General features: G+C 38.0%; 1 protein-coding gene across 1 annotated transcript; it reads right to left on the bottom strand.

Moving 5' to 3' along the window:
• Window positions 1-3,329: 3,329 nt before the first annotated feature.
• On the bottom strand, window positions 3,330-20,325 carry fam102bb (family with sequence similarity 102 member Bb). Its single transcript, XM_053322254.1, has 11 exons — window positions 20,154-20,325; window positions 14,647-14,767; window positions 13,462-13,491; window positions 12,898-13,014; window positions 12,338-12,384; window positions 11,361-11,455; window positions 8,638-8,736; window positions 6,166-6,403; window positions 5,158-5,294; window positions 4,547-4,616; window positions 3,330-3,610 (listed from the first exon to the last, which is right to left on the bottom strand). Exons 1-11 carry the CDS (start codon window positions 20,297-20,299, stop codon window positions 3,568-3,570), a joined length of 1,143 nt encoding a protein of 380 aa, XP_053178229.1. The 5' UTR covers window positions 20,300-20,325; the 3' UTR covers window positions 3,330-3,567.
• Window positions 20,326-21,660: the final 1,335 nt, after the last annotated feature.

Here is a 21,660-nt window from a genome sequence, read left to right as displayed (position 1 = left end):
CAAAAGCAGGTAAAAAATAAATAAATAAAAAAATCCATTGGCTCCAAAAATTTGAGAGTACTGACTGAATGTGACTCACACGGTTCACATGATGTAAATGGTAAAATAAAACTGTAAATGTGAGTAAATGTTGATATTGTGATTGTTGTGCATTTCCTTGTTTGAAGGGGAATATGTACATGCTGAAGGCTTTCAATTATTTTATTTAACAGTGCAAGGTACACATTTTAAGCATCCAGTACACTTGTTCAGGAAGCAAATGTTGGTCAGAACAACAAGTCTGTAACAAGAAACACTGGACAGTGTCAGAACAGCGCAGAACATCACTTTACAGGAGAATACATTTTACAGTTTAATATAGACAAACAGCTTCACAGAAGAGAAGAAGCAACCATGTTTGTAACAACATGTTAGGTACCAACATGAACTTACCTGTGTCACACAGGTAAAACAAGTTATTTTTATCCAAAAAGACAAAAAACCCTCTAAACTTTATCAGGTAGCCATAAATCATACATTTAACACTGTCTTATGTAGTGAACACTTTTTTCTAAATAATAAAATATTTTGCAAAAGATGGCACAGTATCAGTAATGAAAGTATCAAACACAAAGACAGCAATGTCCTGTAAATGTGTTTTTTAACACAGGACATTGAAACCATGCTGAACATAAAAACAAATGGAGAACACTGATTTACAGTCACATCATACACTGACGTCTGTGCAGACATCTGCTTTTAGCTTGAAGTAATGAAAACAAAATAATTTCCTACATGCTAGACAGGCAAACAAAATAAGCTGTTCCTTCAATGTGGAAATGCTTGGATTAAAAGATGGCACACACATTAACAGATATGTGAAATTCTGCAAATTCGATGGCAATAGTTAGAGCTGTTTCGCTAGCAAAAGGACATCTTAGTCATGCAGACTGACAAACATAAAAACGGAGAACACTGACGTATAGTTAAAACACCATACACTGATGATGACGCATGTGCAGATACTGAGATCACATGTGTATATATAGTTTATCTAGAAGAGGTAAGTGTCCGACCTTTGCTATGGCTTATGACAGGAGACGGATTACACACACTGTACAGTCTGGTTTCACTAGTTATAATGTTCCTAATATTCTCATTATGCATAGGCCTGACAGGGTCCCAGGTAAAGAACAGAGTGTTGTGTACTTTGGCTAATTTGTTGTCAGTCTAATAAATTGCGCAATTAAAATCTTCTATCAGCCTAAAGATGAAGAAATAGTCCACATGCATGACATTGTCTGGATTTCAAACTCTCAGCAGATGTTGGCTGTTAGGTTAAGTTTCTGTTTTTGCAGCAATAAGTGCTCCTGTATCGAATTTGTGATTAAAAGTCTTAATTGTTTACAGTTGATACGATGCTAGCAGATATACATACATACACAAAACTACTGTATTACTCTGGGTCTTTTCAAATACAGGTGCTGTTGGGTATTTTCTTCATGGCAGTGGATTACTGAACTATTCCTCTGTACAAGCCTGAAGTAAAACAAACTACAGTATGCATTAGTTGCAAGTGAAACTAAACTGTTGCTACATCACAAAATATTTCATTTGCTCACTGATGTACTGCAAGACTCCTGGTCCACGAGCCAGCTCAAATAGATCTAGTTGAGTTGCAAAGCGCAGGTATACAATAGATATCTGGCATGTATTTCCCAACAGAGGCGGAGAGCAGTGACTACAGACGCAGCAAAGTCAAAGAAAAAAGAGGTTTAGTGTTCAGACTAGCTGGCAACAGTAGCAGATATAAAGTAGTGCCTTCATTTTTAACCTTTTATAGGCTGATTACTCCCAAAAAAAAAAAAAAGATTCCCTTCTACATACCAAAAACAATGCAGATACTGCACTGTATTTTAGGATCTTCAGGGAATGTGAGGGGAAAATACAACATCTACAAACAAAATATGTTCTTACAGCTTTCTTGTCCTTTTAAACTACTTTAAGAAAATACAGTTTTTTAAATTTTGATTACATATAATCTATGGCTTTTTGGAATTAAATGTATTTTGCTAATGTTTGTATCTATTATTAACACTTACATTCACACATCACATTAAATCAAAATGGAAATTAATTTACAATTGAATATATTTAAATATGTGGTTTTAAAAGTAGCTTAACCACAACAAATCTCAGGAAGTTTACTGGGGTTGAAAAGCAAAGCCGGCAGACGTTAGCTGGGTTTTTTTTCTTCTTTTTGGTAAGATTTTAGTAATGCGGAATAAGAAACTAAATTACTAATATGTTGGTTCATCAGCATGGATATTGTTATTTAAAAAGATAACAGACAGAGTGCAGTGAATGCAACTAGAGCCCAGAGTTTACAAAAACTAAAAAGGTAGTCTCTGCAACCTGGGGAGCAAAGTAAAACCAGAATGCAGAAACTACACAGACAGAGTGCAGCTACTGCGGTTTGGTTTTTAGCTCCAATATGTAGTCACACATTTAAAAAGACCCATCTGAACTTTAATTTTCACCTAATATGTTATCACTGCATTTTGCCTTTGTAAGGCAGATTAGTACTGCAAGATTTTCTAAAACAGCAGTGCGTCAAACAAATAAGAACAGGGTCCTCTATTATAAAAATAAGCAAATTGTCATGTTATCTTATTTTCTCAATGCGAGTACCAACATAGCATTAATTACAGATAAGGTACAATCCCTCCTCCATAAAAGGTTTACTGTTACTACAAAATAAAAGTGGTCTTGTCACATAGCAGACGCATACACACTCACACACAGTCCATTTTCACACATCTAATATCTCGAGTCTGACACTTTGTAGTAAAATATTCTCACCTTCAAAACACCAACTTTTTTTTTTCTCGGCGTGCTTACAACTTCGGCTTTTTTTTTTTTTTTTTTTTTTTTTTTTTAGCAGCTTATAGGCGAGTATTAAATAGTACCTCCTATTTTAAAAGGAAGTCCAAAAAACAAAACATGTAATCACTGAGAGACAAAAGGAATGTATTGAAAACGTAGGGCATATTCTCCTGCAGCGGGGACTTCAGTTTGCTCTGATGATGTGCACACAGAGCCCGTCCTCACGTCCTCCATTAAAAGATGAAAAGGTTAATCGTTTTCTTCCAGTTTGTAACGGTTTTAAAAGAGTAGAGTTTGGGTGCTGTGTGACAACCCAGAAACACTTCTTTCTGCACAGGGAGCCAGAATTTAAAAAAAAAAAAAAAAAAAAAAAGCTCCTGACATGCATGTTAAATATTTTGAACACTCACCGGTCAATGGGTTTCATTTCCCATGATTCACAGCTGTATGTGTTTACACTGAGATGATAACCGTCCACCTCTTGCTATTAAAGATCTACCAGGAAGCTACAGTGTTGTGTAGCAGATATGAACACAGGAGGGCACTGTTGTAACATTTACCATTCACTGGGTGATCAGGCTGCAGATCGTGCTGATCAGGTAACGTGTGTGCTGCAGGAATGAAGATTGAAATATGACACAGCCTCACTTCCAGTTTTAGGATGTAAGCAGTGTGTCAGTCAGTCTCTGAGAGGCTACAGGTTTAACGCTTTATCACCACCTGCTCGTATGCTCCAGCACCGACCCTGGAATGACACAAATGAACAAGATTAGCTGTCATTTCTTATCAGACTGACTCATATACAAAGTAGAACTCAGCTTACGGTCATTTCCTCTTTTTCTGTTTGTTTGTTAGACTGCACTAAGCAACATCAACATTTAAAGTATAAAGCTGATGATATTCTTTCTTTTATTAACAAATTCAGTGTGAAGATGCGCTATCTGTATAGCCAAAGCCTGGTATGGCTTATTTCTCTGTGCTGTAGACCTTCACTGTTGTCCAAAAACTATTAAAAAACACACCAGCGATCCATATTCATACATTACTATGAACACAAGCACAGTAATTGAGTTATTTTTGTATTGAGTCAAACCATACACACTGCCCTGCTGCCATAAATACTTGCCAGTATTGATTCACATCTGAAAAAAAGTCCAAAGCAAATGCACCATTTACTCCTGTTTGAATAATGTTTGCCAAAACTAACAGTGCCCAGCTGCTTCAGTGCACCATGTAGCCCTTTCTTTGTGGCTATTTAAAAAAAAAAAAAAAAAAAAAAAAAAAAAAAATTTACTCAGTAGTAGTACACAAGTAGTGAGCAACAGCTTTAACACATTGTTGATTCTGATCTTTTTCTGAGCTTCATGGAGAACAGGAAACATATAGAACATTGGATTTATCCTTTTAATACAGGAGACATAGCAGATGAATCATCTTTGGCCCAAATTCATTTGAGGTAATCTGGTGTGAGTGTGCTGGCTGGAAACTATCTTTGTGCAGGTTAGAGATAATTAAAGACTGAAACAGTAAGCATCAAGAGAAAGCTGGAATAACCAATGTTGATTGAATCTGCGACAAAAAAACTACATTTGCATCCTCCACCTCTTTCCATTTACAATAAAGAACAAATCATGTGAGGTGACTTCAGTTCAGTGAATAACCCGAGGACTAAATTGCTCACCTGGTGGGAAGGTGATGGCTTCCGAGGGCTGTACTTCCTCCAGGGCCGACAAACAGACGCAAACCTTCCTCTGAAATAGACACAGTTGTAGTTAGTCAGTACAGAAAGCACCATCGTCCTCCTGTGTAATTCTTGTCATGAAGAGCAGCCAGTTGCTAGGCAATCTAAAAATATTCATGTATTGACAGCAGCTTTCTTTTCCGAGCTTTGAGCTGGATGAGACCTTGGATAGAGAAACAATGCCTCGATCCTCAAAGTACACAGACTGACTAGTGGGGGTAACGCAGCAATGTTAAGTTAATCATTGTGTAAAGCAAATAGCACTTGACACATACAGTACAGGGATCTTTCTGTGCGGGCTGCAACTAATGATTATTTCCACGATTGGTTAATCAATATTCAATTATTTTTTAGTTAATTCATGATGTTTTTAAGTCCATAAATATATTTATTAAATCTAGATCTAGATCATTGTTGCTATTAGACTCCAGAGTACAAGGATAGTGTTGCATTTTATAACGTTAACTGTTCACTGATGAGATAAGATTAGGACAATCTGATTGGGAAGATATAAAAGATAAATAATCTGTTTTTTAGTGTGTGTGTTTTACCTTCTGCACTAGAGTCCAGTAGGCTCGGTGTAAAATCTTGACTCTGGAGAATCTTTTCCACAACGTCGTCAGCATCCACCCGCGTGTCGTCCATTCTCTTCAGCTGAGACTCCATGGAGTCCTGCTTCACTGGGTGTCTGTGGGGAGGATAACGGGCAGTCATTTGGTGTGTTCAATCACTAATGGCTTCCACAGCAAAATTGAGATGTTTACTCTCTTAACTTTTCATTTAGTGCTAAAAAGCAGGGGTGTGGTTGACAAGTGATCCATAGGGATTTCACAAGGCAACTGGAAACGACGCCTTTTCAGTTGACTCACACAGTCATCAGTGCTACTAATGGTTACTGTTACAATAGACCTTTGATACACATTTGTATTTCTTTACTCCACTTTTTCTCACTGTTTCTCGTGATAACTAGTGCTTGAAGCTTTTTTTTTTTCTTTTTTTTAAAAAATCATGCTACACTTAGTCGAAAGATTAGTATAATAATGCAAAGATCAGTGTTGCAATTACTCATTTTGTGTTGTATTTATGTGTTGAGCAGTAAAGGTTTTTTCCAGGATGTCAAAAAACTAATGAAATATCTGGATAGAGTAAAACATTCTGTAGCGCCTGAGCTCTTATATGCTGATGTTTTAAGATGACATCACAAAAAAACAGTGGCTGTGGCAGTTTTAAATAATAGATGTCATTGACACCGCATAATGAAACAACAGACACTCTTCCGTTGCTCTGTCTCAAAGCACGACAGCTGCTTCCTGAAACGTGGCAAAGCTTTCAGGTGTGATTGTGTGCAACTTCCCTAATGCAACTTACTACTGCTCTACTTTGTGCTCAGATATGTCACTGGTGCATTTTTAACTGTCCTTTGCACAGAATATGCAATAAAAAATGACAAATGTATGACCCACTCACTATAAATCAAACACAGCTGTTGAAAATGACTTCCTTTTCATAAACTGGATTTCCTTGTGCTCCTTTTCTTGCTAAATGAACTAACTGCTCACCTGTTGAGTCGTTCACAGGACGAAGCGCTACGGACTGGTGTGCCTGTAGGGTTGCTGGAGGAGGAGGTGGTGGTGGCTGGATGTTCAGGCAGAGCGGGACAGGGTCTGGAGTCTCTGTCTCGGTCCTCGCTGGGTTCTGGTATGCTGCCGATGCCTGTTGAGGCGCTGCCCACCGAATGGTTTCTCCGGTGGCTGAACTCTGACATGCTGGAGGAGCGGGAATGACCTGTGCTGTAGCCTGATAGGAATAGACAACGAGTTAGTATCTGTTGTTGAATAATATGCTCTACAATTACCTCAGGGGTGCTTTGACATTTTTCCTCTGGTGAAGTCGTAAAAATTGATCTTTGACCAACAGCTTTTAATATTTTTCCATCTCTAGTCCCAATGATTTGTCAGCAAGTTTAAATATCTGTATGCCCCTACAAATCATGCAAAGGTGTAGTGTAGCATGGGAAGCAACTGCTACTGAGATACATTCTTAATATTACAGATGTATGTAGTAACATCACCAGTCGAAAATAGATCACATGAATCTAAAATAATTAATTCCCTAATAGAAAACCAATGTTAAACAAAGTTGCTGTCAACCATTAAGCATTAAAATATCCATTCTTAAATCAATAATCAGAGCTATAATGCTTCTTATGCTGCTGCTAAACCACTTTTGCTGTTGTGCAGATTTGCAACTTGCAGTGTGTTTAATGATTTAGCACTTTGGTAGAGTTGCAATGACACCCACACACTTACGTGCTGCTCATGTCTTGAGCAAGCTATTTCAAGCAAGAGACATCTCAGGGCATCGGTTCACTACAGCCGCAGAAGACCAAACTTCCCACACAAAAATAAGAGGTTCAAATAATTCTATCGAGAGTTACACGAGGCAGGAAATATTAAATCTTTCTAAATCCAAGTCAAGAGGGCCATTAGAGCTCTTTGCAGTGCATCTCTCCACTTCCTCCGGTCTTTTATTACAGTCATCTGATCTGTCTGTAATGGAAACTCAAGCGTCAGGACTGAACTCTATGATAGTGTCACTGGAAAATAATTTTATCTCATTTCTCCTCCTTAGTCAAAAGCTTTGCTCAGTTCGACCCTGCACGCATATTTTACCCGGTAAGAAAAAGTTTAGCAGGGAAGCTCCAATAACATCACATCTGTTATGAGGCATACTAATCATCTTGAGTTGGATCTCAATGGGAAACCAGACCCATTCAGATTTACTGTCTCTCATAATAAGCCCAGTCATTCAGGTGTGGGTAAAACATCTGTCCGTGCTCCTGTGTGCCATCCGCAGTGTGCCGGACCAATATGGAGCAGAATCAAAGCTAGCTGCTGCTCTGTCACTCTGATCAGTATCGGAGTGACGAGGCCAAGCGGGGGTAATTTGTACAGCAGCATGTTTGGGCATGGATGAACCAGTGTAATGACAGCAGGCACTCGCTGCTCCACAACATCAGACTCTGAGCCAATCTGTGTACTGCAACTTCACGGAGCGCCTTCTTGCCGGTTTACATAAGGCTGTTGTGTCCCCAGCAGTGACAGGAAATGTTTGAGAGCCAGAAAAAATAGCTCCAGGTAATTTATATGGGCATGACGGAGCCTCGGAGGCCAGTTCCTGTTTATTGACCTGCCCTCCTATACAGATCCTCAGCCTGTCAGTGAAGCGTCTGTTGTCACTGTTTTACTCATAACTACAGTTCCTGGGGAAAAGCCAACCATGCGACTGAGGTGATGTGTATGTCCAGATGCAATGAGGACACCCAACGTCTTAGCAGCACCTGAGGAATGACAGGTAGCTACTAGTGAGATCAAGTTACCCCAGTGAAACAGAGTGAAAAGAGACAGTCTATTTTGAGATCCAAATACTCTATACTCTGAGTGGGAGAGAAAACACTCTTTGCGTGACACTGAAGTTGTAGAACTTGCTTAACAGCATCTGAGTGTCTCTCTCTGATTCCTCCCTGCTGAGAGCACAGAAGACAAAGTTGTCCAAATATGCTGGTACGGCGGCACCCTGAGGCCAGTAGCTCACATCAGATTCAGAGCTGCTTACACACACTTGCTGAAGAGGCTTGGGGCGAATGACAACCTGAATATCTGATATTTTTTGATATTTTCTGTGCATTGTATGTGAACCAGTCGAACAGAACTTTGTGTGTGAGCATCCTGAATTTGTATTTTTTGGTTAATTGAAGAAACCTCTAGAATCTAGAATTGGACACAGTAAACCTGCCTTTTTAGGGATGAGGAAGTACCAGGAGTAAAATCCCAGACTGTTCCACTGGCACAATTTGAATTGCCCCCTCGGCTAAGAGAGAAGAGATTTTGCACTCTAACACCTCCGTGACTTCCCCCGTGGCTTTTGAGACACCACTGAAAGACGGTGGTCTGTATGACTTCTTCCAGGTCAGACCAACACCAGTTTATCAGATAAAGCTTCACATTTATTTCCAAGCAGAATGGCCTTACCTGAGAGTTTAGACTGTTGGCTGGCGTAGCTGGAAGTCCGTGAGTGCCCACAGGCCCCAAAATCATCCGAAACAACCGGACACTTCCCCTCTCGAGTTTCTGCTAGGTTAGAAAACAAATGAAAAAACAGATATAAGATGACAGAGGCTGAAAAACTCAACAAAAGTCTGGTATATTGAGTAAAAAAAACCCCACATGCCTCTGATTTAGAAGTAAGAACCTGACATGGAAAGCTCAAACTGGCACTGTCACAAAACTTATTACAGTCTCGCTCACTACATCAGCTATGTGTAGTCCTATATACAGTCTAAATGAAAGTAGCAGTTGTTTAAACAAGTGATCCAACATGTGCTCTGAGTGTGTTTGAGTTGTGTTCGACCAAAGTCAATCAATAACATCAGCAGCACAATTAAAGGTGTCAAACATGCTGTTCTCTGTTTTCCAATACATCCAACCTCAGACAGTGAAGCCTCTGTTCCAGTAACTATAATCTGGTCTGCTGAAGGAAAAGTAGTCAGATTTCATTTGAAATCATAGATGTGGACCCACTTTGTGCTGTTTCATCCATATATATGTACACTCACTTGGTGTTTTAAATTGTATACAGCCTGTATGCTATCAATGTAGTGTTGATTTTGTACCCTAATGCTGTCAACTGGCAGCATCAGCAACATAAAATGCACATATAGGGAGAAAACATAATCCTCTCTGTTTGGGTGAATAACTGCTATACACAGAATAATCCTTATACATCGTCCCTCATCTAAGCATCCCTGAGTCAGTGAGCGAGTGACCACAGCTGGTAAGTGTCTGGTCACAGGACTAGCTTGGCTTAGTTTATCTTGGCGAAAATAGAAACATTGGCTTGAAATAACAGGGCAACTTCTGATGAAATCCTTTAACCATACTTTGTTCATCAGTATTGCAACACAATTAATTCTGCATTCTGAAATATACACAGATGACAAGAAAATGATCTATGATGCATCCCATTTACTGTGTGACTGAAGAAGGATACAAAACAAAACCCAGCAGAAAGTCGGAGCCTTTTTAAAGCTTGTGCAGAAACATTAAACATATGTGTCACCATTTTAAATGTCAAATAGTCAAACCAGTAAAAAGGCTGAGCTGCGAGTTCAAATGCCTGCAGGGAAGGAAATGCCTCAACCTCAGAAAATATGAAAAGACCATTGAAGGACACCCGTGATATCTTAATAGATTATTTGTCCCAGACAGTGTGTGTTTCTCAGAATAATCCTCTACCAAAAAATAAATAAATCACCAAACATCCCATCTGGACTGAAAGATGAACCGCACACCCGTGTAAGTTTACATACCTGCACTTACAATGCAAATTTGCAGTCAGGACATGATGATAGTGATGTCAAAGAGCATCATATACAGCCAACAAATGCATACACACACACATGCACATGCAAACACACAAAACCCCCCAGACAGACTTGCACACAGTCCTATTTTTAACCATGTAAGAGCCTACAGGGTCAGAGCAGATTGTAGCTAATCTAAAAGAGAACGAGTTTAAATTATACATGAAAGAGCTGTGCTACACTGAAGCTTCCAGGAGGAACAAGCATTCAACATACATGAACACACTCACAGTACAAGAGACAGAGAGAAAGAGAAAGAGAGAGAGGGGGGGTGGAAGAGGAGAGAAATGAAGCAGAAAGGGACAGCTGGAAGAGCAATATTCTCACAACGGTGGATCAGAGAGTTACATGCATCCTAATGTAGAGACGTAACAATGCACAAGTTATCAGACTTAAACTTTCCATAAACTTCTATAACACTGGAATATTTAAACTGGATTGCCGAAGCGCAGCATGGTCAAGAGTGATGCTTCTCTTGGTGTGTTGGAGGTGTGTGCATCTATTGCTTTTCTAACTAGTTTGTTTAATTGATTCACCAACAAAAAAAGTGCTGAAATGCACACAAGCACAAAAACGGTCTAGACGTCAGACTTACTGTAGATGTTAGCTGTCAAACTTGGTGACAAATAAGGCTTTACTTCCTGTAGTTGCGCCACACTAAAAGCCTGTCAGTCATTTCCCTTTGTAAATCTTTTAATGTAAAGCAGCAGCAGGGAAGGCTTGGTGTGTGTTCAGAGTTGGACACAACATAGGGGCGGAATATATATCAGATAAATCAGGCATTCATTACAGTGCATAAGGTTAATATATAGGAATATGAAAGAACTATATCAGATGGTATTACTTACAATAACCCTCCCCTGTTCTGAACTTGGACTATGAAACTAGATCTTAATCACTCTAAAAATCACATGTGGAACCAGATTACTGACTCTCAATCTGTTATTTTGTTAGCTTTCTAGATAGTTATATAGAATGGAAACCGACTACAATGAAGAGTGACTTTACTTGAGCAGTGATCATGCTTCACAGAGCACACAGACTCTGGATCTGTCTACTGCACACAACTCTGCAGATGGGATTCAATCACAGTTGAATATACAGTTTTAGCCTCCAAATTATAAGCTAATATACTGGTGGGGGGGATATATTAGTGTCTCTGAAAGCTGATTGGGACGTATACATATCAATCCAATGTAAATATACAGCAGTGAGCTCAGTGTAAAATGGGATGGCTAAAGCGTTCTCTATCAGGAGCCTGTAAATGTTTAGAAAAGCAAATGGGATGACTAAGCAGAGCGCAGGAGTGTAATGTGGCGTGGTCGGTCTCACCAGAAGAGGCTTTCTGTGAGTCCCCTCCCCTCCTCTCCTCCAGCAGGCTCTCTGCATCTCCCTGGATCCCTATTACTGTAGCTGTGGAGGGAGGCCTGATGACAGAGGAGAGACAATGAGGCTTTATGTCCTCTCTCGTATTTCAGTGTGTCTATTTTAGATAATTCTTCTGGGGGAAAAAAATATACAATGCAAAGTGAGAAAGATGAAAATAAGGTAAATGGGGCACAAGAGGATTAAAATGAAAAAATATATATATTAATAGAGAGACTGGTCAGTTAGGCCATAAAATATTGTCATTCAGCTTCAGATAGAGATTAAACACATGAGGAAACAAAAGAAGATGCATTTTTTGGCATGAACAAGCTACTGACTAATTTTTAGGTCAGATTTTGCCTTTAGCAAGCAACATTTCTTTCTCTGTATTGACACATATTTCTACTAGAAGACCCAGTATGACCTAAAAGTGTATTCATTGCAGGATGAAAGTTGTGATTTCAACATGTGGAAAACTCATTATTGGATTATTGAGGCATCAATCTTACATTGTTTGATTCCCATTAAACTTTCCACATCCACAGCTAGCACTTTCTCTAGCTGCAGTCAGCCACACGTGTCATAACTTTGGAAAATAATTATCTTAAAAAGTATTTATTCCTATAAAGGCAAGGCAAGACAAAGTAATCAACAACTCAACAAAGTGGGCATGGCTTTATATTACAGTGCAGTCAAGGTCATGGGTTGGTTTTGGTTTTCCAATGGTAGCTTAAATATCCAAATCTGAGCGCGGCCACTGTGAGCACAAGCATTAAAATAATTGTCATCATAAATCTCAAGCTAAACACTGCACACACTGCAAATTAATATGTTTTTTTGCCTTTATTTCAAAGTAACTGGCATAGAGGCTGAAAGGAAGGAGGAGAGGGGAATGATATAAATCACAGGAGTTAAAGTAGAAAAATGTCACTTTCACTTACGTTTTAAAACAGGGATCTCCTGACATGAGCTGCGTACTGATGATAACCTGTTAACAGACAAATAAAACAAGATTGGTTCATATTGGCGTATTCAGTTATCAGACGGAAAAAAAGGAAAAGTTGGTTGGTTCAAGTTTAATATCAATTTTACAAGAATCACAAAGCTAAACTCCAAAAGGTAAATGGTCAATGCCAGAAGTCTTAATGCAGATTAACCAACTGATCTTAAAAAGTCAGACAGCATCTTTTTTTGTTAGAAATTAGGGGCTGATGTAATGCTCCATAAAAGGTTGCAGAAAATAGCTGTGGTGAGACAGAAACCTATCCCTTTACTTTCCACTGCTCTTCTTCAATGGTTTATTTCTGGCTACGATTGAATGGACCACCTGGGCACCTGGCCATTGTTCTTGTTACCAATGTTAGACGTTTGTGCAAAAACATTTCCTCTGCCTCGTTTTTAGTTCTGAAAAATACTAGGTTTTTACTCAAACCACCAAAAGGTTCCCAAAAAGAAGTCAAATCAGGCCGCTGTGGATACTTTACCGTAACTTCAAAGTTACCTTGAGAATAGAGTTATCCTGACGAGTGTTTTTGGTATCGTAGCCTTCCAGCAGACATCTGCGGGTTGTGTTCCCTGAGCCAGCAAACTCTGCTAAATTCAGATCTGCAAAACCGAGCTGTAGAAGAGAGGATGACACAAGATGACCTTCTGTCTCTCTCAAGAGATTCATCTTTTGTCCAATCAGCACTTTGACAATCTCTGGATGTAAAATGACAGGCGCATACTTTTGAATTTGTTTTTGATTAGGACAAAATCTTCTCTTAAATAATTGGCTGTTAATCTGTTGCACTTTTAACATTTAATGAAAATGAATAACATCTTATACAGTCTGACGAGTGTAGAAGAGGTTATGCATGCTGAGGAAATTACTATCAAGTAGTGAAACTGAACAGACGTGGCATAACGAGCCAACCTGCAGGCAGCGGAGACCATCTGTTTGCTGAGAGCTCACAAGGCTCTCTACATAAATATGGCTGATTACTATAAATCGAGGTGACCTGGAGGTGGGGGTTAGGGGATGGGGATGAGGGTGGGATAACCTCATAATCAAGTGAGGAAATACCTTTGCAAATGCCTTTCCACCCTTCAGCTCCTGGAAAAGAAAAACAAACAATTAAAAGGTTACTCAATTAAAAAAGAAAAAGAAAAAAAAGTCTCAAATCCTCGAGACTTGAAGCTTAATTTGAACATGATTAAGTCAGAAGTTCTGCTCCTAAATTTGGCATTGAACATGTGATTGAATTTCAGTTTTTCACCGTTAGTAAGTCCTTGTTTTTAATGGTATTTTGAATATGAATTCAGTTCAGTACCCCTCAGTATGTATTGGTGGCGGCTGTAAAACGCCATCAAATGTATCAGTAAGCAAACGTGAATGTAAATAATTGATTAAATACTAGAATTTAAATCAATAGTCATCCATACATTATCGCTGCAATATCGACTAATAATTTAGTAACTTAAAAGGTACTCTGTTTTTGAACATGAGCAGCAGAATTTATACAAGTGAGTTTCTGTTTTGTTGGTATTTTACACCTGTGGTCCGTTTTACGCTGTTCCACTGATCAGAATAGAAGAAATAGTTTCTAAAAACTTTTACAGATGTGCTTTTAATATGATGTCATCTTTTACTGTCTATTTAATTCATGCCTGATGGTTTTAGTTCACCCACTGATCTCCTTTTCTTTTCTTTTCCTTTATTCTGTGGGCATAGTATTTTGGTTTAATGCTGTAATTTAAAGAAGCATTAGTTGTGTGTTTTTCTTAACAGAAGATGTTAAGCACTCCATATTCAATGTTTTAGAACTTATTAAATCATTCTTGTTCTTACTGATGTTTTTGTCTCATATAAGCTTAAAAATGACGTTAGATGAATGATTTGAACAGCTCAGAGCTCGTTCGTGTTTGAGGCTCGAGGCTTGAAGGACAACAAAAGGACGAGCGGCACAAGATTTCACACTGATGAGTCTGTTGTCTTCAGAGCGCTGTGCTTGCTATCCGCTGTTTATAGGAGACAGTTCACATTGCAATCTCAAGTTTCAAACTGCCACACAAAAAGTGAACATAACCAATACCACAAAATCTACAAGGATGAAATGATGAGACATTCCTCTTTATTGCAGCCTTATTCTGACACCACCAAAACTGATGGCTTTGATATTTGCATAAAGCTCTTGCCGGATTCATCTTCAACCTGACAACATTTGTTTTACACCACAAGGAAATTTACATTTTGAGACTCATGCTGTACCTTTCTGACAGATACACGACACACACAGGGGTCCAGCACTCCTGTCCCTGCGTTGGCACTCATCTTACACGGAAAAGAAAACCTTTTCTTCCATCGAACGCAGTTGGCCTGCACCGGCTCCCTGTGTGAGGAAGTCACAAAAAAAAAAAGTCAGGAAATGGTGAAAAATGACAAACTCCTCAAACTCAAAAAAAGACTATAGTTAGAACTAAACACAGAGAAGTAGGGTTCAGTTTTTATGCTCCACATTTAAGACTCCAAGTCGGCTCCAACTCCAAAATCTTTTTCAAGGTTAATATCTTACAGTTTTTATCTGTCTTAATCTATTTTACCTTAATTTTATTTCCAATTGAACACTTTTATATTATTTAAATGTCTTTTTATGTTGCCATGTGTTGCTTTTATATCATCATCATATCATTTTATGTGTTATGTTGTTGAAATGTGCTATATTAATAAATCTGACTTGCCTTGTCCTGACCAATCAATCAAACTGTATTTATATAGCACCTTTCATACATGCTAGTTGATTGACAAGCTGATAATGAGACAGAACAAGTGATAACATAAAGAAAAGACCAATGACCAACTGAGACCAATGCACGCAAGAGAAAACACAGATGATTCAAATGTTAATGACATGTAAATAAATAAAAATAAGAGAGAATAAGAGACAAACGTTTTTTAAAAGTTAAAGAAAAAAATAAGTTAAAATTGAAGAAAAGTAAGTGAAACCCAAAGATATTCTGTTCACTCATTTTTTTTTGATCGCACATAAAATAAAAAAAAATACATGCATGATATTAAGAAAAGAAAAACAATAACTAAGAAAAGAGGAATGTGCAGAAGGAGCCAATGAAACCCACGAGGGCTCGTCGAGTGGACCCTCCCAGCTATATAACAATAAAACACAAAATTGGGAAAAGTAACTATAATGACTCAAATGTCAAATATTCTGTCTGTGCTGCGTGTAACACAACATATTTCCTTCTCAATGTTCAAAAACAAACCATTTTAATAGATTTCAAAGATATTTTACTCATTTCCTGCTTTGTCACTTTCTTTCTTGTCCTCATTCTTATTTAATTCTTAAACCTGGGGAATTACAACTTAACATCATTTAAATACCATTATTACACAACTCTTACATTAAATGACTGCTGTATGACCAGCCCTTACATCTCCTCTCTGCTTCTGAATCAAGCCGTCAATACGAGCTTATGTACTTATCCTCAGCTTCTTAATAAACAAGCTAATTCATTAGAAGCCTGTTTTCACCTATCCATTAATCCCACTGCTGAATTCTTGGGTTTGTGGCAGGCAGGTGCGGACCTGAATTGACACACACGAGAGTGAAAATCTAGCGGCAGCAGCAGCAGCAGTGTATTCTCAGTTAAAAGGATGAGCTGAGGTGAAAGAGAAGAGAAGCGCGGATGTGTGGGCAGAGTTACGATAGCCCAGATGGTTACTCTCTCTCTCTGTCTCGCTTTCTCTTTCTCTTTCTCACTCTCACTCTCTCCTCTCCCACTCACATCACAGACTACCTTCTGTTCAGACAAACCAAACTAAATTCATTTTTTATCGATTTTTTTCTTGGATTTAAATACGAGCAGGGCTGACCATTTTCCTGCCAGCAAAAGCAACAAGTAAAATACCAGAAAAGACTTTTAATCTGGAAAAAATTGCCAAAACAGATACAGAATACAGACAGAAATGCATCTTTCTTCGTGACAGTGGACTTTTGCTAATGTGACCCCAAATATACAAAAAAAAGATTCATATTTTTATTTCTGTGCAGCTAATACACATTTTTATATATGCAAATGTCCAGATTTGACTTGTTTTTATTTTTCATATAAACTGAAAAATCAGCATTCAACATGTTGTATTCTTCATATTCTATAAGATGTTCTCCTGGACCATAATATAGTGGTTGTGAATGTCTCTTTTTTCCATAGATATCAAACGTATATTAATAACTAATGGGGGAATTAATGAATGTGAATTGGTGTAATTATGAATCAGAATATAAACAGTATAAGGGTTAACACTATATCGATGTGCTGTTGAGGACTTAAAAGATTAACAAAGTGTCAGGATTACTGTTAAGATGGTAAAGACTGGCTGAAAATACAGGCCTGTGTCGTGCACTGCATCCCTCCTCTTCCTCTTCCTCCTCATATATGCACACGGAGGAGCAGCAGATGCATGACCAATGTTTTACAAACACTCTGACTTTATCCCGAGGTTGATAAATTGAGTGAACTCCCAGAGAGGGAGAGAGGGGAGTCCCAGCCAGCTGGACACTATGTGCTTTGGAGATTCTAGCTTGATTACATGTACTGTTTAAAGCTCACAGCGAGAAAAAAAAAAGATCCTATTAGTGAGTGTGAGTTGGGTTTTATGCTCCAATGGAGGTTGTCTCACTCGTCTCTTTACACGAGTTAATATATCTTGTTAAACTACAGCTGCTCTCCATATAAAAAAGGCAGCTGTAGTCAGATTTTAAATGTATAAAAACACATCTATTTGACATGGATTTGATGTATAGTTTTCTTCTTCCATATCACATTTAAAAAGAAGAAGAAAAAGTCTCTCCCTAACCAAACCTAACCTAACAAGGGAACTTTGTTTCTCTGCAGAGACAAAAGGCGAAGTCTTGATGAAAAAAACCACACCAAAGGAAAACAAAAGGCTCATAAAACAACAATCCCACACTTCCCTTTACGAAGCTCGAGAGTCGGGGTGACTCAAAAGAGCCTCTACAGATATCTTTAACAAATCAAACCGCTGCAGAAATGTGTAATTTAAAGACCCTCGGGCGTTTTTTTGTAGCCGAAACATTTCAGCACAGGATGTTTTAATTAGGATCTCTCTCTCTCTCTCTGTGTGTGAACTTCTCTGTCTGGGTTATATGGGATTAAAAGAGCCTCTTACATCGTTTCTGGACATTCATTTTAGTTGCTGTAGCTGCTCGTGAATAAAATACACAAAAAAAACAGTGCAGAGAAAATTGCAGCAATAATAAAATGATCCTGTTACCATCCTGTAGTTTCCTGAAACCTGAAGTGAAGTCCTGGGGTGAAGACATCTAATCTCTACAGCCTCAACAACAAAGGTTTCTCTTTTCTTTAATAATAGAAGTCCCTCTATCTCCTGTGTAACCAGTTCTGCAGTGGTTACACAGTCCTCGCTTGTCTCGACTAGTCGGTATCAACGACATTTTCATGACAGTAGGGTGATGCTGAATGAGTCAATGTAATTTCCTCTCGTGGTTTCAACAGTTTTATGCCGTTTCTAGTTGCTGTTAAGAACTATTTTGATGTCAAAATGAACCAAAATATGTAAATTAGCCCATTTATTCCACTACATGACAATGTTGGGACAATAGTTCTTACTTAAGATGAAACAATTAATCAATTAATCGATTGATACAAGTTAAACATTCTTTAAGTTATTTTTAATGTAACATTTTCAACTAATGCAGCTTTCCTTCTGTTTCTGAAATGTTAATATTTGATGTTTTTGTTCGTCTTCTGTGATAAGTCATCTTTGGGGTTTTGTACTGTTGTTTGAACAAAGGCAATTTGGAGATATTAACTTCAGATTAGAAATCTGGTGGACAGTTTAAACTCTTATCTAACATTTTACGAACCGAACAATCAATCAAGACAAGAGCTGCAACGATTAGTCGATAAATCAATTATTCAATCAATTCAATCAATTATTGCTAAAGGTTAGTTGCAGCATTACTTCTTATTGTGAAAGACATTACTTACAGCATTACTGTATGTGACTTTTGGGTGTTAACAGCTACCAGTGGTGGAAGAAGTATTAATTCACTTCACTTAGGTAAAAGTACCAATACAGCTGTGTAAAAATACTCTATTACAAGTAAAAGTACATAAGTATCATGAGCTCGATGTAGTTAAAGTATTACAGTAAAAGTAGTGATGTATTATTATATATGACATCATTAGATTATTAATAGTGAAGCATCAGTGTTAGAGCAGCATGTTACTGTTGTAGCTGCTGGAGGTGGAGCTAGTTTATACTACTTTATATACAAGTGTTCAGTCCAGTAGTTCCCAACCTCGGGGTGGGGCCCCTCCAAAAGGGTCACAAGAGAAATCTGAGGGGTCATGAGATGTTTAATGGGAAGAAAAGAAGAAAAAACAAAGTTCTGATACACAAATCTGCTTTCAGTTTGAGGGGTTTTTCCTCTAATGTTTTTGGTGAAATATTGGCTCATAAACATTTATTGAAATGAAACAATGTGAGACGTTTAGAGGGAAAACCCAAATATTCTGGTGGAGCTGTTGACAACTCATAGACATCTGAAATGTGACACTGACTACACACCACTTTTTATAAGACGTCAAAATGCCCCCCAAAAAAAGGGTTGGAACCACTTCTTTAACCTTTATTTAAACACTTACGATCAGTGTGTCAGATCTTTATAAAAGGAACTAAAGCAGTGAAATAACCATAGTGGAAAGAGAAAGAACAATATTTCCACCCTTTTAAAATGTAGAAGTGGAAGTAAAACGTCACATCATGAGGGACATACTCAAATGAATGAATGCACTTTTCACCTCTGTGACAGCTTAATTTATGTAGGCTTTATATGCGGTTATGATTATGTGTGTCTGGGGAGTTGGGTGGGGGGGGGGAAGGGAGGGGTTGGAGGGTATATATTATGCATCCATGTGTAGCTTAATGATATTTTATTATTTTATGTGATTATCAGGACATTGTATATTGTATTGATGATTAATTATTTTAGTGATTAATAAGATGATGATACATATGATGTGCATGACCTTGCTTCTTCTGGGAGGGGGGGCTGCCAATGGAAACTAACCTTTTGGCTACTGTTGGGTGCATTTTCTCTTTTTTAAATATATGTTCATTAATGTAGACTGTCCCTCTTGAACAAATAAAGATAAACTAAACTAACTCACATTTCGATTAAAGCATCACTCAACATGGCTCCATCAATATCAATCAGTGTGCAACAGAGTCAAACACCTTACTCCTACTTTTTTTGGGGGAAACTTTACAACCAAAGGCAATAAAAAAACGACATTACTGAGGATGATTGATTAGGCAGAAATAATGATAATAAAAAAAGAAAGAAAAAAAAAGGGAAGCATTTTGGCTTTTGTGGCAGAAATCAATCTCACAACCTCAGCAAGGAAGTACGCCTGTCTTGAATATGAAGATAACGCATACTATCATTGTGACACAGTGGGTGTTAAAATGTAGTTTATGCTGCTATTGAACATTTAATGATTATAAAATATCACTCTGGTTGGACGGTGGTGTTTCATTTGGCTTGACATCAGCTGGTGAGTAATGTCAGCCTTGTTAGCTCATAACGCAGCTTCGTGAGGCTTTAAAAGCTACTGGGCTCATTTAACCTGCAAGTAACCAAAAAAGCATGTCCACTCAGTGTTTTTCATGCTCGTATTAAATTAAAAAAAAACCCAAAACAACATCCTCACCGAGAAGACTCCTCGGAGAAGCCGCCGTCCAAGAGTCTGACTTTACAGAAGAGGACACCGTTCACAAAAGGGACCGACGACAGCTCATCCAGCTCAAAATCCACCTTGAACTTGAATTTCTTCTTTTTCATCATCATTAAATCCATACACAGGCTCAGTGCTGTTGAGAAGATGCTCCAATCTCGCCCGTCGCTGACATTACAACCCCATTGTGTCTCTGCACAGATCCGCGTAGTGTTTGTTGTGGGAGGAGGATGAAGACTGTGAGACACTTCCGGCGGTGGGTCTTCAGAATAAATTAATATAAAACATTAAAGTACAGTATATATAATTTAGTGTAAACTATAGCAGTAGTTCTCAAAGTAGGGTCAAGATTCCCCAGCAAAAAGGAGAATCATTTATTTTCACTATAATACCATCCCCATGAATAACATTATCACAGAATGCCTACTTAAGTCTATTTATTAGGATAAACCCTTGAGATGAACCATCTCGTTTTCGAGGGGGTCCTAGCATACAATGCAAACAGAAAACAAAAACAAAACAACAATAAACAATCCTACAGACATACTTCAACTATAACAACACACAACAACACACAGACATTAGACAATGAGTAAATAAACAAACAAACAAACAAACAAACAAATAGACACAACCATCTAGGCCACCAACAGGTCATGAACAAATGAACAGATGTTGGCCTAGCAAATCATAATGAATTATATGTAGCCTAGCTATGTGTATATCATCAAATGAAATGTACAATTTAATTCAAAATATGACAAACCATATTTAAACATGTGAAATGATGTCAAAGACCGTATATTAGAGGGTAAATTATTTACCTCATTTCTGGACATTCATTTAGTTGGCTGATCACGATTGATGATTGTTAAAACCAAGGAGAGTTTTTGAATAGTATTGTAAACCTTATCATAAGCACGTTTATTTTCGTTTTTGGTTAAACACATTTAAGTAAAAGTATATTTAAAATTTTAGAAATCATGTTGAAGTTCTTCCCTGCTATGATGATTTGTCCATTTAAATAATCAACCACACGTATAGCTGAGCTGCTTTTATCTTGATGTAAGCATTTGCTGAGCGGATGCATAGTGATGACAGCTGGAAGCTTGATGGTAGTTTAGAGAAGCCCGCCTCCTCTCTCTTGTCGCCCCCTAGCGGTCAGTCAGGGCAACAGCAGCACTTATTGAACACATAACAGCGACAAAGTGACACCAGATGCTGTTGTATAATATTTGTCGCCATCTTGTGGTATAATGTAAGTATTGCTGTAGGACTCTATTTTTAACTCTGCACTCTGGATATTCTCATATTTTTCAATTTTAGTTGTTTTGTTTTTTTGGCATGAATTACATCATATATGCAATATACTGTATGTTATGCATAATTTAGTTTGCATACAGGTCTATTAAAGTTTTAACCTGACATTTTTGGCCTCGTTAGATATTTTGAGATCCTTACCGGCCTACTTTAAATTCCTCTT

This window comes from Scomber japonicus, chromosome 7 (assembly GCF_027409825.1).
Source record: "Scomber japonicus isolate fScoJap1 chromosome 7, fScoJap1.pri, whole genome shotgun sequence".
Taxonomy (NCBI): domain Eukaryota; kingdom Metazoa; phylum Chordata; class Actinopteri; order Scombriformes; family Scombridae; genus Scomber; species Scomber japonicus.
The sequence above is the reverse complement of the archived record's forward strand: the minus strand, read 5'-3'. Positions and strand labels throughout refer to the sequence as shown.

Coding starts and splice junctions, on each gene's coding strand:
- fam102bb (XM_053322254.1), bottom strand. CDS start 20,299: ATGGATTTAATGATGATGAAAAAGAAGAAATTCAAGTTCAAGGTGGAT. Junction 12,385..12,897: donor AGGATAACTCTATTCTCAAG/GTAACTTTGAAG, acceptor GTCTGTTAACAG/GTTATCATCAGTACGCAGCT. Junction 11,456..12,337: donor GGAGATCCCTGTTTTAAAAC/GTAAGTGAAAGT, acceptor CTCTGTCATCAG/GCCTCCCTCCACAGCTACAG.